The 18564-nt window shown below is 42.6% G+C and overlaps 1 protein-coding gene across 4 annotated transcripts in view; it reads right to left on the bottom strand.

Annotated features, from left to right (window-relative positions):
• CLSTN1 (calsyntenin 1) overlaps nucleotides 1-18564 on the bottom strand; it is a 58568-nt gene that overhangs the window by 26823 nt on the left and 13181 nt on the right. For 2 of the 4 annotated variants that reach the window (XM_033156235.1, XM_033156238.1), the window contains exons 2-3: nucleotides 12359-12481; nucleotides 1846-1875 (exon numbers count right to left, since the gene is read on the bottom strand). In XM_033156235.1, the coding sequence (XP_033012126.1) occupies nucleotides 1846-1875; nucleotides 12359-12481 (153 nt within the window). The remainder of the gene's footprint in view (nucleotides 1-1845; nucleotides 1876-12358; nucleotides 12482-18564) is intronic. The other 2 variants (XM_033156237.1, XM_033156239.1) reach the window with 1 other exon arrangement.

Raw genomic sequence — 18564 nt, 5'->3', positions numbered from 1 at the left:
TTTGTTTTGCTTTTTAAATGCAATTGTATGTGTGTGCAGCCAAGGGTTTGTGAGGGTCTGTGGACAAAGCAAAGAGGCAACTGTGCTTTTAAAGATGGGTGAGTTCCGGGAACTTTGTTTTTAAAATAAAAATAAAAAGGCATACATTTTGCTTTCCAAGCAACTGGTTTTTTTAACTTTGCATCCATTCATGCAGGAATACAAAAAGAGAGAGAGAGAAAGAGAGATGTAGACAGGCATTTCACAGGAGTACTTGAGATGCACTCTAGGGCAAAAGAGTAAGAGATCTTAGGGGAGCGAACAGCCAAGGCCACAGGGGTGGGTGGGAATATCTTCTATGCCAAGCTACTGGGAAATAGCTGGGCAGCTTTGCTGGATTTTGACCAGAGCAGGAAGTTATAATGCGCTGTTACAAAGTCGGGAGAGGGAACAGGGGGAAAAGATGGAAAGAAAAGCTTCAAGGTATATAGAAGATTCAGCACCACAATTAACATAAATTCTGTCAATTGATCAAAAGGACAAAGTCTTCCTGTGCAATGTACCTGGCATTTAAAAAAAAAGTCAGGGAATCAGAATGAACTACTGAATGAGAAAAGGTAGAAATACCAACTTTTTCAGGCATCCATTTCAACCTACTAACTTAGAACTGTCCTCTATACTCTTACTTTGTGGTTCAGCCCTAAACCATAACATAAATAGAAGAGAGTGATATAGGCCCAGTGCAAGGACAAACTATTTCTACTATTGTGCCTACGATTGTGAGATTCGGGATGCCCCACCTGCTCACACAGTCTTTTCCCTCGGCTTCCTTCTTGCACATAATTGCCGTTTCTCTCTCTCCTTTTCAGAGCTAACCATAATACAGTTACCCTGTTTCTCCTAAAATAAGACATGGCCATAAAATAAGCCATAGCAGGATTTCTATGCATTTGCGAAATATAAGCCGTTCCCCAAAAATAAGCCATACCCCGAAAATAAGCCATAGTGACATGGTACCTCCCATTAAAACAGCCTGGGGAGGCGTGGCTATGCAGCGTACCGATGCGACATGGTTAAAATAAGACATCCCCTGAAAATAAGCCATACTGTGTTTTGTTGAGCGGAAAAAAATATAAGACGGTGTCTTATTTTAGGAGAAACACGGTACATCTCCACTAATACTACAAGCACAGTTAAGTTTCAAACTAGAGTGTGCAAGCCTACAGTGGTTATACCACTTTGAAACTAACCATCGTTGCTTCAGTACAGATGTAACCAAGCACCATGGTTAGCTCTGAAAAGGGAAGGGAAGCTGGAAGGCAAGGGAGGCTGAAAGAATAAACATGATAGTGTGTGTCTCCATCTCCACGATTACGAATATTATAACTGCATGGGCTACAACTAAGTCCAGCTTAGTTGTATCCAGCTTAGTTGTATGCAAAGTGACCAACAATCTATACCATGAATTGCTGGTATGCAGTATAGAATTTGTTGCTTCAGCTGGCAAAAGTTTTGAGCTAACTTTACTTTGTTTCAATATATGACTAGAACACCCCCAGAATGGGAAACTATTATAGAAAATGCTAAGAAAACACATTTACCAGAACTATACACAGCCTAAGTATTAAACTGCACAGTTCAAATGGATGTCTGATTTACCGATATTTCTAGCCAAGGGTTGGTTACATAACATTTTTCTATCAATATATTTTGAGGGTGATGGGGTCGGGGAGGAAAAAACTGGGATAATAAAATGGGGTCAAAGAGCATGACAGGATCTTCTGTTTAAGTGCTGATTCCCCATTTCATAACCAAAGTTAGTGGGTTAATATTCATAAAAGGGGGATAGAAAGAACCCTTTATCACCTTCTTTGGTGACTGTCACCTCAAAACTCTCTAAAGGGAGAAAAGATAAACCCAAGTCAGTAATACAGGAAAGACTGAAAAGGGAGCAAATAAGGAAAAGGTCAAAGATGTAGACATTTACACAGAAAACCTTCGAACATTTCTCTTTAAAAAAAATCAGAATCAAATGGTCAGAACCAGATCTTCACCTTACTCCTTTCTTTCAAGTTCAGAGACACCAAAGATGCCATTTCACTTTAACACATTTTCAACATCACTCATTTCCTTCTTCCAGTACTTTGCAGTCTACATACTTGTTCTGAACTATATCTATATTTAAAAGAGATCTAGGTTGCCATCCTATGCCAACTTAACTAGGACCAAGTCCTACAGCCACCCCAATACATTGCCTATTGTATCAATATCATATTCATTTGTAGCCTTCAACACTTGACTGGTTGAGCTGATGTGGCAGTGCAGCAGCCCAGGTGCTAAACATTCTGCAGTTAGACTTCTATGAGGCAAGCTGAAGCTGTCAGTTTGCCTGGGATTAAGAATCCCACAAGGGGGCAGATGGAGGGCTCTGAAAGCAATTATGGGAAACAGGGAAGGTACAAAGGCAGGGCATCCAACATCAGCAGACTAAAAGAAAAACTGGAGATGTGTAGGTAGGGAATGAGGCTTGAAGAGGAAATGGGTGTGATTTTCCAGGAACGGCATGGTAGGTAAAAGTTGGCCCACAGACTGGAGATTAGAAACATAACCTAATAGAAACAAAGGAAGCTGCCTTATACTGAGTTGGTACATCTATTGTGGCTCATTGTTGTCTACAAACAGGCAGCATCTTTCCAGGATTTCAAGAAGGGGTCTCTCCCAGCAAAATAATTGAACCTGGGTCTTTTGCATGCAAGGCAGATGCTCTACCCTTGTGAGTTATGTACCTTCCCCACTCCTGGTCTATCTAGTCAGACATACTATGCATTCATCTCTTGCTGTCTGTTATGCTACAGGACGGCAAACCACACCATGGGGAACAAACGTGCCAGGTCTTGCCCAACGAGCATTAGGAAGGCATGGCTGCAGAGAAAGCTCGGCAGGGTGCAAAGTGGGCTGCCAAAGTGTTTGCTGAATGTTGAACCATGGCTGCCTGAATCTCCAGCTCAGCTGGCTGCCAGGCTGTGCAACTGCTGCTGCCAGAAAGGGTTGTGGAAAGATGAGTGGTACCCATGTGCTTGTCGCAGCTCCACCAGCCCTTCTGCTTTCCAAATGCAAGTGAGTCTGTGCAGCAGAAGTAGCAATGCACTTTACTTTAAATAATGTTTACTCAATTAAGAAGTTATACATGTTACGTAGGTTGTGTGGTTACCAACTTGCAGGTATCTTACAGAGTAACCTAGTTGGAGGAGAGAGCTGAAGAGGGAATTACCGTATTTTTCGCTCCATAAGACGCACTTTTTTCCTCCTAAAAAGTAAGGGGAAATATCTGTGTGTCTTATGGGGTGAATGGTGGTCCCTGGAGCTGAATTGCCCAGGGGCCAAAAGAGGATCATGCTTTTTATTTTACAAAGAGAAAAGGGGGTGTTGAAAGGACCCCGCCCAGCAGCTGATCAGCAAGAGATCGGGAGAGAGATAAGAGTCCAGGCTCCCTTTCAGCCCCGCCCTCCATTGTTGAATGTGCTGCAGAGGGAGGTTGTTTGTTTCCCCAGCGACATGTGACTAGCTGATTAGATTATCTGTCTGGAAACTGTAGAAAAGGCTCCCTTTCCTTTAGAAGCTGCAGAAATGTGAGTTGAACCCCTTTGCAAAAAAAGCTGCAAAACTTTTAGCTGATCATCAAAAAAACAAAACAAACAGGGCTTTTCCCTTTGCAAAAAAAAGCTGCAAAACTTTTAGCTGATCCTCAAAAAACCAGGGCTTTTCCCTTTGCAAAAAAGCTGCAAAAGTTTTAGCTGATGCTCAAAAAGACAGGGCTTTTAGAAGAGGAAAAGCAGAATTTTTTTTTCTTGTTTCCTCCTCTAAAAACGAGGTGTGCCCTATGGAGCGAAAAATATGGTATGTACCCTGGCTGAGTTTTATCAACAGGCAGATAGACCTCTTAATGACTAAGAAACCACCTCAGTAACTATAATCTTGTTTTAGGCTTGAAACCTCAGAGTATCTGAGGCAGTAAGGCAGACATGTATTTTATTGCAACAGTGTAAGCTTTCTGAAAAACACAACTTTAATCATTAGCCCAACCCAGCAGGAATTGTGTTACTTCAGAATTTTGTAAAGCATCAGTAAACCCTGCTGGATCATGTAAAGGCTCATCTGGTCCAGCATCCTGTTCTCACAGTGGTCTAACAGATGCCCCAATGGGAAGCCTGCAAGCAGGACCTGAGCACAAGAGCAGCTTTCCTCACTTGTGAATTTCAGCAACTAGTATTTAGAGGCACACTACCTCTGACAGTGGAGGTAGAACATAACACTGTGGCTAGCAAACATTGATGTCGCATGTCTATCTTAAAGACATCCAGGTTGGCAGCCATTATGCCATCTTGTAACAGCCATTATATGCTGCTGAATGTGGAAAAGCCTTGAAAGGTGACACATGCTACTTCTAAATGGATGCTTGCACGAGGCACTACAACTACCTCTTCCAATAAAAATGACTCTCCAAAGAAATGTATGAAATAGGAATGTCCTATTAAAATTAACTGGACCCAAATCAATGCCGAAACACATGACTTTTTTTTAAAAAGTCACTCAAACAGAAAGTGTTTTCTTAAACAGCAGCTAAGAGAATGCTTCTGCGTGTAATTATACATTATCATTATCATTATCATTATTACTTTATTTCCTACTCTTTTACCAGCAGGTCCCATTCTTCATCTGTTGGCAGAAGGAGAACAAGAGTGTGGGTGATGCAGACCTTCTTAGGTAAGGGAGCTACAAATAGTGGGGGCCATAGCAGAAAAGACCATACCCGTGTTCCCAAACATTTCACTTCTGAAAAGGTGTGAATATGAAGTACGGCCTTCCTTCCTATCCAACAGGACTGAAAGAAATGCCACGGGGACAGCAGATGGCACCTTTCTTGATTTTCAATTAAGACTCACCCAATTATTCTGCCCTCATCGGCCAGGCACAGCAAATATTGCCCTCCTGGGAAAGGAACTCAAGACAGTATATTTGGGAAGACACTGGTCAATTGGGGTACAAAACCTCTTGTTGCACCCTTGCAAGTAGACTTCAGACAACTTCCCACCCAGAGGGCTGAATACAAAAAGCTCATGAAAATGCTAGAGTACCAATAGTTCTGGCACAGGAATGAGTTTCAAGAACGATTTCCAGAGGGAATGGTAGCTGTCTTAGCTTTTACAGCAAAAATCAACTGTATTTTGCCATCTTATGTACAAGCTGTGTTATGGCATAAACTTTCACGACTAGCCATGAAATGGACACTTTTTACAGCAGCAGGCTGGTGACTTTTATTGAGCATTGCAGAGATGACTGCATTAGCACCATCAACGAGAACAGTACTAGACAGAAACAGATATTTGGGCATTGGTTAGCTGATTAACTCAAGCAGTTATCTCAATTTAACTCACAGGGGATGGCACTGAACTTCTTGATGAACTGCAGTTCAGCTATTTCACATTGTATTCTTCCTTATCAATAACTGCTTGTGAACAGTTTCCTGCTCCACTAAGGATGTTCATTTACTCAGCACTGGTGAGAATGATCGTATTATCACCAATCTGCTACTGGAACGGATTTGCCTATTTAACTTACATTTAAAGCTCTTATTGATTGCTGGTTGCAATTTTTACATCTCCTTGCCGCTCAACTCCCATCTTAATGATTTTCTCCTGTACTAGTCCAATGAAAAGATTATGTCATAATAAAACTTTGTTACACCTTTAAAAAGGTTGCCACAATACACTCTGTTGCTTTTGCTTCAAAAACACTATGCTTTTCTGGAAGCAAACATTCCCATGAAAACATTAAGAGCCTAGTCTATGGCTGCAGGAGGGCATGATGGCAAGAAACCCAACAGCGAAGCAGGGTGGGGAGGAGGAAGGAAGGAGAGACAGGCAGACAAGAAAGAAGTGTGTTAATGTGACACAGTTGCCTGGGCTGTGCTTTTGAAAATAAAAAGACTGCACAGCTCTTGGCCACTTTAATTGGTCTCTTAAATTCCTTTGTCAATGCCAATCAATGCCAACCTTTGCCATGAGGCGATTCGAGCATCACACTTCTTGGCATCCCTCTGTCAGAACTAATCTATTCAGGAACACTCCTCGATTCTCCAAACATTGACTGCGGTGGCATTAAGACCAGTACTCAAGATGCACTGAGAAACTCCCCCCCCATTGGCCTATCTTCACTTCATGTGAAGCACATGAGCAAACCAAATTAACAGGCAAATATTTGCAATTTAGGGCCTGGAGTATTGAAGTAGAAATATTTCTTTGAATTCAACTCAGTTACCCTGTTCCAACCCTGTTCTACATCGACCCTGGGGAGAGGGAGGAAAGAAACAAGCATTTAGTTAGACAGATTCCAAGCATGTCACTAATTGGGCTTTGAAGTGTGGCACTCATTTGGCCACTCGCTGTTCTACAGAAAGGCAGGAATTTCACCCAAACAAACATTTCTGAGCACATTAGGGAGTCTTAAAAAACAACACCCATAATCTGGCCAAAAGGAGGTGTTTTTGGGACTATTCTGCATAGTCTAATAAATGAACAGACAAGAGGTCACAGTTTCAATACGTGCTCTAGATTTCCAGGGCACAATTAATGGGTATAATGTTTCTGCCAGAGTTGCACAGTCAAAACACTGCTTAAAAAACAACCACCAGGGAACCAGAAATACAGCTTCTTAAAACAATGCTGAAATACAGCATTCAGCATTGGATTTACCTACAATCAAGAAACGTGGAAGGTCAAGATTGGAGCAGATTATGGGTTCTCATTCTACACTTTATTTCTTTCTACTTTCAGAGATGGAAAAGATGTCCTTCAAGGAAGCTTGCTGACCATTATTTGTCTGCTCAACAGCGGCACCCACTGGGACTGGTAGGCCGGAAAGCAGCCAGGCAACGGAAAGTCATTCTAGATTTCCCCCCATCCTCCTCCCTGCTGAATTCTATCAAAGGGCAACAGTGAGGCTAAGGTAGAGGAAGCTGACAGGCAGGACCAATCTCTAGGCTGATTGTAAGCAAGAAGACAGGCAGGGGCTGGCTGAGGGCAGTGCCATATTCACCTTAATGGCCACCCCCCACTGTTTAGTAGTGGCAGAGGACAGCCCCACACCTATCTATCCTAAACATGACACTTCCAAGGTTCTGGGGTGGACACCAATAACTGTCTAGTCTTCAAACCCTGGTCTGTTCTGTCTGCACTCCAACCTCATCCGTACACAGATGGAAATTCACTGAAAACAAATGACAGCTGGAAAGAAAAACCCAATTTGAAGCCACAGGCCTGATAATTCAAGTTTATGTTTCATTTAATTTTCATTTCACTTTTAATTTGTATACCACCTTTCTAGGTTAAAAGGCGGTTTGCCAGCTGAAGAAATAACAAACATACAAAGATCACACATCTTATAGCACTGAAATTCAGTAGAAATAAGCCATAATAAAATATATGACCTAATTAAATGACTTATACCAAGTAATATTCAATAATCCATTAGAATATAACAGTACACTATAAAATGAACTCTCAAAATATCAGCAAATAGTATTAAACAGAAATTCACTCTCAACAATTGCAACGAATCATTTATTAAATTATAATCAATGAAAATTACAGCAAATTACAATACATAAAATGCCACAATATATAAAAAAAACATATACCAAACCTTTATACCAAGGTAGATTCCTCCTAACATTCCTGCTTGAGTGATCTCAAAAGCTCTCCCTGCCCTGCCGTAAGCCCAATATTATCAATTTACAAATTAGCCAGCAAACCTAGTTACAGGAATTTATCCATTCCTATCTGTTAATTGGAACTGACAAGGCCAACACCCCTCTTGATCACTGACTCAAACAGGGCTGTTTGCTTCCCCTCTTTGCCTATCAATTAAACTCCCATATTACACATTTCGACAGCTGCAGCCCGGATGGCAGCACCCCTCACTGCTCTAAACAACAAGGGCTGGCAGCACAGCCAGGAGAGACGCAGACATCAGCAATCACTCACTGGAACATGAGCTTCCCGTAACTGCAAGTGAGGAGAGAAGAAGGAATACTGACAGAAGCTTAAATTTGTGGGTTGTTTTTTAAAAGATGAATCCACAATGCTTAGACATGCTGCATGAGGACTTTTATATCCTGTACGCAAGCACTTCCCTAAAATGGAGACTTAAATAATGCACAATGGCAAATTTCTACTTTTAACACACAGCTATTAATATAAGATGGTGTGGAGAATCAGCTGGGGGGGGGGGAAGGTTATAGCCAATGCCAGTCCTACTCAAGAGCAGAACCAATGAATTTTAGGTCCATTCATTTAAATGGGACACCAACCCAAAGTAATTCTTCTTGGAAGTAAGCAAGAAGCAAGCTATGTGCACACACTATATTAAAGCTTCTGTTTAACTCCAGAGTTTTTATCTCCCTCTCTGTATTGAGACAGAAGAGAACGGCTGATCTCATTACAGTTGCTGAGAATCGCAAGTGAGGAGAGGGCTGTTGCGGTCAAGTCCTGCTTTTGGACTTCTTATGCATGGCCGCTGTGAGAACAGGACTCTGGACTAGATGGGACTTTGGTCTGACCCAGAGCCACAGGGCTCTTCTTATGTTCACGGCACGTGTGGGAGCATTTTGTTTTTGTTTTTTACTATAGGATAAGGGTAGAGGAACATGTGGGCACTGAGATGTTCCTTGACTACAACTCCCATCATCCCTGATCACTGGGCCTGCTGGCTGGGGCTGATGGAGTTGGAGTCCAACAACATCCAAGTTTATTTGAGAGATCACTGTAACGCTTTATATACTCAGTAGTTCAATGCATTATGCAGGAGAATCATGCCCCAGAATACCAGTTGCTGGGAATCGCAGGTGGATAGAATGCTGCTGCTGCATGCATATTCAGCTTGCAGGCTTCCCACAGGCATCTCATTGGCCACTATAAGTACAGGATGATGGACTAGATGATCCACTAGTCTGGTCCAGCAGGCTTGTCTTACATCCTCATGTCCTAGGAACAAAGGAAGCTGCCTCATACTGAGTCAGGCCCACTGGTTCATCTAGCTCAGTATTGTACACAATGACTGGCAGCGGTTCTCTGGGGTTTCAGACTGGGTTCTCTCCCAGCCCTACCTGGAGATGCCAGAGATTGAACCTGGGATCTTCTACAAGCAAAGCAGGTGCTCTACTGCTAAGCTACAGTAAGGAAATGATTTGTCTGCCTAAGATCTCAGATTCAGTTATTTGTAACTACAGATAAAAGGGTCTTGGACAGGGCAGCTATGCCCAACCCTTAGCTCTCCTTCTGAAGCAAGAAGCATAGCAAACATTGAAACAATAAAGAAATTGGACTGCAACTGTTCCTGAAGCTGAACAAAGTAATCAAAACAACCCCCACCCCTTTAAGCTCACAATAAAGCCAATGTTCTCAATACACAGACTGGTGTGTGTTTGAAAATCAAAGTGTGGCAGGTTCGTACAGGTCAGAATGAAACATAGACATAATAAATGCAATGAACTTGCTATCTTAACATTTTGTCTGGTTGTGAATATTGCCAGACTGATTTCCCGATCAGGGACTTGGTCCTGTAAAGATTTTACTTAGCAAAAGGTTTATTCAGACAAACCACTAATTAAAAGCTTACGTTAATAGCAAGGAATAGACTTGACACCAAATGGTCTCCTACACATAATCTCCTTATGTCTGATCAATCAAGGGGCAACCTGTGGGATGTGTTTTTAATCCCTTTATTGACTAAAGTAGACTTTAAAGCAAAACAAAGTAGTAGCAGAAGAATTTGTCCACAAGTTGGAACTGTTCAGAACTTAGTTGCCCTTTACCATGAGGTCCCATAGCAGGCTACAACAATTTTAAATTCAGTATTAAAAACAGTTTAAAACAAATTAGTCAAGGGAACAGGGTGGGTCTTGTAAATGTATGTATCTCAGGTGTCCAGGGTAAAGAGGTGTGTCGTTAGCATTTGACAGAAACTATATACAGTGGATGCTCAGGTTACGAATGCGATCTGTGCGGGAGGTGCGTCTGCAGCCCCACATCTGTGCGCACCTGTGGGTTGCGATTCTGCGCATGCGCCAAAACCCGGAAGTAACCCGTTCCGGTACTTCCAGGTTTGGCGCAGAGCGCAACCCGAAACCACATAACCCGCAGCGTTCACAACATGAGGTATGGCTGTAATGGTGCTAGATGCCCCTCCGTGGAGAGGGAATTCCACAACCTAGGAGCTGCCACAGGGAATGCCCTCTCCTGGGCACCCACCCCAAATTTCTGAGGGCAGTGGAATTACCAAGAGGGCCCCTCTGCTAATCTAGATGTTGGGAAGAAGAGATCTTAGATATTTGGTAGTTATCCAGTCCAGCTGCTTAACCCCAACACAGTACAGCCCCCTTCTCTTACATAATGTGTGTGTTCAGCTTTTCTTTTCAAAAAGAACTCCCAACAGCTGCTTCATCCATTGTCAAAATGCTCTTCAAGTTCCCACAACAATTATGGCAAATGTTCTTCTCCTCTCCTGTGTTAGAAACTCACCGATATATAAGCGAATTGCCAAATGGCACCTTAAGCCTGGGTTACAGTCACCACAATGGTATATTTGGCATCACCCCCCAACCCAGTGTGGTGTTTGTTGTTGTGTTATTAATTTCATTTCTATACAGCTTTATATTGTAAGAAAAAATCTCAGTGATTTACAGCACACCAAAACATCAAACCAAACAATACAGAATAAAACCATTTTGCTTTCCCCGTATATATTTTACCTACTTAATTTACATAGTTTCCTCCCACAGCATACTCTAGAAGCCAGTGTGGTAGAATGGTTAAGAGTGTCAGACTAGACCTAGAAGATCAGGGTTCAAATCCCCACTCAGTCAGGAAGCTCACTGGGTGACCTTGGGCCAGTCACAGCCCTTAACCTACCTCACAGGGTCGTTGTAGGGATTAACTGAGGAGGGAGGGAGCCATGTACTCCTTAGGATAGAAATGCAATAAATACACTCTTCTGCTTACCTGCTTAAAGAAAGCTGGGGGGGGGGGTGCCTAGCCAGATGGAGATGTCAGTTGCCAACCTGGCATCCAGAGATCTCCACATGGTTGCAATCGGACCCACTCCAGTCATAAAACACGCCTGGCTAATTTCTAGCACTGCTCCCCTCTGCACAATTAGTGCCAGCTCTCTCTAGGCAAGATTGTTGTGTTTCTTCTTGCATTAGCACACTGGAAGTAGCTGCACAGTTCCAGAAGGGTAGCCATATTGTTGCTTTAGCTGCAACAGACTTCACTGGCACATATCCTGACTTGTTAACAAGTAATCACTGTATATCGCATCCAAAACAGCACAGAACCCTAAGGCACCTTTAAAGATTAAAGGGTTTTATTACGGCATATGCCGTCATGGAACAGAGGCGACATCAGACTTGTTTTAGGATGTGGACTCTCACTGAGAAAAGCTTATGCCATAATAGACCTGTTTGTTCTTCAAAATGCCAGAAGCCTCTTGTAATTTTAGCTACATGTTGAATCTTGTCTACATAAAGTGGAACAACTATACTGAAACATGCACCCAGAGAACAGAAGTCGTATTATTTCTTCAATCTTTCATTTCAATTAATGCAATCCTGAATCTATTAAATCCAACACTTCTGCAGTAGACCAAAGACATAACAGTCTCAAATCTAGTTTAGGATAACCCCAAATTCTTCTCGAAGTGCTACTTATTAACCAGGTTGTCGTCCCTTGCACAGGCAAACTGTGGTTTGTATCTAATGCTAGTTCTACTCAAGGTAGCCTCACTGAATTTAACAGCCTAATTTTGGTCTGTTACTTTCAGTGTGTCTGCTCTGAGTACAACTTAAATCATATACAACTTCGTGTTTTCCTTCATTCCTGGGTGTGGATTTTTGTACTTGTCCCTGTCAAACACTATACAGTCACCCCCCGGGTTGCGGACGTTTGAGTTAAGAACGCCCACAACCCGGAAGCGTTTCCGGAGCGCGCGCAACCCACAGATGCACAGAACGCTTCTGTGCACTTCGCGCATGCAACAGACGCTCAAATCGCACTACTTCTGGAGTTTTCTTTGGGGGGGCGCGTTCGTGTTAAGCACGCCCGTATTATGTAGCGCGATCCGGAATGGATCGCGTGCGTAAACACAGGGTACCACTGTATTGGTTATCTCCCCAGCTCCGTCTAATCATTGGTTTGGCATAACAGCACATCAGACTTTAGTCTAATGAGTGCACTGCCATCTTACATGAGTGATTCTGGCCCAAATTTCTCACACTTTCAAAAGACACGCAACAGTTAACAATAAAATACCAAGATGCCCATACCTGCAAAACGGAGAGGTGCATCCTTATCCAGTGCTATTAATGGGGGGTCCAACAGTACTGTGTTGTCGTTTTCTGTAACTATGCCATGGTAAGTTGTTTCAATCCACGGTTTGTGCTTGTTAACTAAGACAGAGGGAGAAAAGCAAGGTGAAGATATATCAAGAAAAAAATTGTATTTATTTAAAAGTGTAACAGATTGTACCCAGCTAAGTCCTACACAGATTCAACCCAAATTAGCCATTTCCATTAATTTTCAACGGATCTACATTAGATGCAATGTAATGTTTCGATGCTATACTTCCATTTGGAAATACCATGTTCACCAGGAAAAGGCCCCCATGAAGCAGCAATTTGACAACAAAGAGGATTCATTTTGTAGTTTACAGAGTGTCTTTTTCCAGCATTCAAGAGGAACTGAGGGACCAGATTATGCCAACAGCAGTAATTTTCATACTGGTAGTATGAAGCATGCATCAAAGCTAATCTGGCCCAAGCTTTGAGAGAAAATGGAAATTCTTACCATGAGCCTCTAAGGAGAGCATTCCTGGTGCTTGGCAAGGGAAGAAGCAGGCCTGTGATTCTGGCCACAAGAAAAGGAGACACAGTAGGTCTCCCTCCTCACATCCCTCCAGCTGCATGAATGCCCCCCAGGAACCCAGGGGAAAGATGACCCTTCACATGCCCTCTCAAATATCTGCTCACCTAGTGGAATGTTGTTACATGTTATGTTTGCTGAGTCCTACATCATGGGTAGGCAAATTAAGGCCCGGGGGGCCAGATCCGGCCCAATCGCCTTCTAAATCCGGCCCACGGACAGTCTGGGAATCAGCATGTTTTTGCATGAGTAGAATGTGTGCTTTTATTTAAAATGCATCTCTGGGTTATAGGAATTTGTTCATTCCCCCCCCCCAAAAAAATATAGTCTGGCCCCCCACAAGGTCTGAGGACAGTGGACCGGCCCCCTACTGAAAAAGTTTGCTGAGCCCTGTCAGCATTTATTTAAACCAAGGCCACATTCCCTTCTGAGGGCCACATGCTAGTGGCCAGTGGTGGATGGGGGCTGGGGCCAGGGGCAAAAGTGGGTAGAACAATGAATACAAATGCTACCGTTGTCTCGTGGACTATTTTCTACACACATTTACCCAGCTCTCTGTCCTCTTTCCTGCCAAGAAAGAGGTTATTATTGGAGCTGAAGGACACATTCCAGCCAGGCAAAAGCACTCGGGATGCAAAGCAGGGCCAGTGAGGTATGTGGCCTGGGGAAAGCTGCAACTGACAGAGAGGCCTGGTTCCCCGTTGCTGCTGTAAACCTAGACAGTCAGTCACAGATAGCAGGACAAGATATGCCCTATTGCTCAGTTTTTATGTAGATTATAGCAGCCAACCAGGAATTTAATCAAGTTAAGTAATGCACAAGGTGTCCCTAATATGGTTTGTTTTTGGACATGAACAGAATGTCAATGCTACAGAGGCTACCCTGCACACTGACTCCAAACTCCACAGCGATGTGCTTTCAGTATTTCTTCTAATCCAACTGCAGCATATAAAAACTCCTAAACATGCAGATGAAGACTAAAAACTAAGGAGAAGCTCAGTAAAATTTCTTCCGAAGTATGTACGGTATGTTTGGCCTTACAGCCTTAAAAGCAAGCCTTGTGGGAGCTGTGGCTTTCCATATGTGATTGGAACACAACTCCCATCATCTTTGATAACTGGTCACACTGGCTGGAGCTGATGGGAAATGAAGTCCAGCAAATATTGGAGGTCCACAAAGGTTCCCTATCACTGCTTAATATTAATGCAGTGCTCCCTATATCAAACATGAAGCCTACCTTTCCACATTTAAACCTCCAAAAACATGCCATATACTGCCTCTTCTACTACATCTTAGCATCTCCAACTCCCACCATAGTTACCAAAAAGAATATTTAAATGCAATTTTGAAACAAGTTTTATTTGCATGATGTTGAATACTGTCATGCCTAGCCATGACATTGTGCTAGGCATGAAGGCCTCAGAGTATGAACTTGACACCACTGAGAAATAGGCAGGGACCCATAACTCCCAATGCTGAAGATCCCCTTGAGGGGCCCTCTGGGTTAACACCTGAAAAAGAGCCTCATGGACATCAAATGAGGTGGAGCCACATCCCAGTCCACAACAGCACCACAAGGTTTAGGTCCCTGCAACAGCACAGTAAGCATCTACAGGAGTCTGCAGGTTACTCATGAATAAGTAATCCATGATACGCCTTCAGGGCCATCAGCTGTGGTTAGGGTGTGGTTTAGGATGCCCAAGTATATAAGGCTTCCTTCTTGAACCTTCCAGTCTCTGGCTCCTGGTACCCAACTCTAGTTACGCCTCCTGCTTGAATTGCACTGTGTAGACTACCTTGAGATAATGACCTTGGATCTTTTTTCCTTGGCCTTGCTTCTGGATTCCCTGTGTTTGGCCTTGGTTTGTTTGAACTGTGCTGCACCAGAACCCCTGTTGGTGCTTGTAAGTATTTTGGTGAGAAGCTGAAATTTCTGGGACTGGAATGAGCTCTTGGAGTGTGACAGATATGGATTTTTATTTACACACCCACCTACCAGTTATATGAAAGTTACAGTGTTGTGCCAGCACATACATAACTGTAGGCCTGACTACAGGTCAGGTGGTCTACAAGTTCTGCACTGCACCACCATCACGTCTGGCATCCAGGCTGCCACTTGCAACTTAGGCTCAATTCAAACATCATGGTTACGGAAGAATCAAATGCTGTGGTTTGACGTGGATTTAAAAAACAGTGTTTGCAATTTATATGGTTTGGCACAATGTCTGAACAAACAGTCACAGGCATCATTACAGAAGCCCCTGGACTATGGACAAAGGGATTAATTTATGAAGCTGAAAGGACTTTTGAAAGCTCCAGCCACAGAGTGGGTTTTATCTGAACCCTAATCAGCTCAAGCCAAGGTCTGACACAATGAATGAAATGAGTCACAGTAACAGCCACTCTTGAAAGTGTGAAATAAAAATGCCCTTTCACCCATCATGAACAGCAGGAGCCAATCGTTTAAGAGGAGTCAAGTCTTTCATGTGTAAATAATTATATTATTTTTGTCATTACTGCATAAATTTGTAGGTGGCAGGGTTCCCCCCCATCCCACAGAACAAATTATCTAGTTGACGTGACCTACAGGAGAAGACTAGAACAATTCTCTATTATGCAGAAACTCTTATCTTGGTCTTACAATTTGATTAATAAATCATCTTTTAGAAAGGTTAATATGATTAAGTGCTTTTCAGGACAGATAATGTATTTAAAAGAACCAGATTTTTGGTGTTCTTGGAATTGGATTATTATTATTTAATCTCTTGATGTTTTCAACAGAAAGCCTGTTAAAATGCAATCTGGATATTAATACAGAGTAGGTTAATTATAACTTATTCCTGTATTTAAAAGAGTGAGGGTGCCAAATTTCAAACTTCAGGAGGGCAGTTTTACATCTGGAGGTCAGAGTTATTAAATTCTAATCCAATCTGCCCACTTGGTTCAGGGTGGGAACTAACCATTTAAAAGTACAATAGTAACTCTTGTTTCTGGATGTTTAAAGGCCCTTTAAGCAGATTGAGATTCTGCAAGAGTAGCTGTGGCAGACAGTAACAAAATTTCACAAAATTCTTAAAACTAAAACTAGAAGTCCTTCACTTATTTGAATGTCAAACATTCTGAGTGGGAAGGGCCCAATGAAGTCCTCTTATTGCTCTCCCTTGCTGGCCTTTGTTCTGCGCATGGGCACATAGTGCAGTACACTGGCCAATTCAGAGCCCGGGATGTTGACACATTTTCTTGCATTTCATCACGTTCATGTAACTAGCAAGACTGGATAAGTGAAGCATGGACGCATGGGTACCCTCATTCCTGCAATAAGCAGGTTGCTACAGCACAGAAATCACAGAAATGCAGAGTTGGAAGGGACCCCAAGCATCAACTAGTCCAACCTCCTGCAATGCAGGAATCACAGCTAAAGAATTTGAATCCACTGGATTTGTATGAATGCATACATGTTCCAAAGGCCATCTAGGGATGAAAAAGAAATGGAAGAGGATTCTACTAGGCGTTACAGAGATCTCTTCCTGCAAGGGGAAAAAGTTGTGCCCCGAGTCATTGAAGACGAGACAAACTAACCAAATTTCCAAAATTCAATGCTTTTATGTCTACACTTCATTCCAAGAGACCCAGTATCCATAACTGGGCTATCTAGAAAGAAAAACCAAATCAGGACAGCAGGTTGTTATTCGGCACAGAACTATTTAAATTAATGGATGTGAGTAACTTGGGCCAATTATTTTCAATAGGTTTACTATGAGCAGGATTTGGTTGGATGCAACCCAACAGAAATTTGAATTTTTTGTGATCAAGTTTGGAAATCTACTTAAGAATTCCCCCGTTTGTATTCCCCCGCGAGCGTCCTCTGGCATATACGAAGGTTGTTGAAACATTTAACAAGAACATAGAGCTAAAAGCAATCTCTTTCTCAAAAAGCATCAACCAAGTCACTGCTAATCTCCTGTCACATAAGCAAGGATAAGTTGTGTTGGTTTGCTTGAAATACAATATTCTGCCCTACCTACATGAGACCTGCCGGAATCTGCTGCATGTGCCCTGATAAGCTATGACAGCGTTACACCCAAGCTCACATTTAATCCATCTGAGGAAAAGAATTGTCCTTGACACATGAGCTGCCTGCAGCCTGAAATTGACTTTTCATTTGGAGCTGACAATATTGAAAGTAGATTCAAAACCTTAATTGATGAAAAGACTGGCTTTCTTCTTAAACAAGTATTTGAAAGGGGAGAACACAAGACTTCAAGAAAAGAGCAAGATAAAATGTACCCTACCTTGTTCTGGTTATTTTAAAATGCACTCCTCACCTCTTAAAAAAAGAATGAAGACTGTGTATAGCAGGCTGACAAACCAACCACTTAGAAAGCCTCCTGGGATGAGTAAGGATCACCATCAAGCACCAAGGAAACGAAGATTTTTGTGAATTGGTAGATGGTCATTCTTCCCTGTTCTGGCTAACAGAGTCACATAGGCTAGTACGTCTGACAAGCATGTAACAGCAAAAACACTAGGAGAAATTGACAAAAGCAGCAGCAGAGATCAGTCGTCCCATGACAAAATCAAAGAGGCCCTTGCAGAATATCTAATTCATCAAAGATGGGGAATCCAGAGAAATGACTTTCCCACAGAGGTCAAGGTTCAAAGTTAGTTTGTATGGGAGATGATGCTCTTCTAGTTATGCTGGACACAGATTCTTATTCTGGAGTCTGGACCAACTAACATTCAAGATGCAATGTACCAACTTTACATTGCAGGCTGCTCCTCATGCCTAGATACTTGTGAAATTTGGTGGGGGGAGGAGATGTTTCTTGATCACATGGCATTTGCCAAACTTGAAGCTTCACTACACAGTGGCCCAGACAATTGACCCTGTTCAGGAAACAGTGCCCTCAAACATAGATACTATCGGACAACTGTCTATATGTTGTTCTTGTTTAATCCATTTGGTGCCATGATTTGTTGTTATTAATAATAATAGTAATGATTTTATTATTTATATCCTGCCCATCTGGCCTCTGAATGGCTCCCAGCACATATAAAAACATAGGAAGACATCAAAAACTTCCCAATACAGGGTTGCCTTCAGATGTCTTCTAAAAGTTGTGTAGTTCTTTTAGATGGGAGGGCGTTCCACAGGGAGGGCCCTACTACCAAGAAGGCCCTCTGCCTAGTTCCCTCACTTCTCTCAGTGAGGGAACTGCAAGACAACCCTTGGAGCTGAACCTCAGTGTCCGGGCTGAACAATAGGGATAGAGATGCTCCTACAGGTATATAGGGCCAAGGTAATTTAAAAATGGCCATTCTTGCCATTTTTATTGCTGGTTTTTTAAATGTTTTACAGTTACTTATATTTTGTGTCAGATCTGTGTTACAAAATACCTGGTGTTCCACCAAAATGACTCATGGAAAAAGAAATACAGTGGTACCCTGTGTTACGCACGCAATCCGTTCTGGATCGCGCTATGTAACACGGGCATGCTTAACACGAACGCCCCGGGAAAAGAACAAAAAACCCGGAAGTTTGCGCGTTTTTGCACTTCTGCGCACCCATGCATCGCGCACGCTCCTGGGAGGACTTCTGTGTCACGGAGGT

This window comes from Lacerta agilis, chromosome 8 (genome assembly GCF_009819535.1).
Source record: "Lacerta agilis isolate rLacAgi1 chromosome 8, rLacAgi1.pri, whole genome shotgun sequence".
NCBI classification, from domain to species: Eukaryota; Metazoa; Chordata; class Lepidosauria; order Squamata; family Lacertidae; genus Lacerta; species Lacerta agilis.
This window is presented reverse-complemented; position numbering and strand designations above follow the sequence as displayed.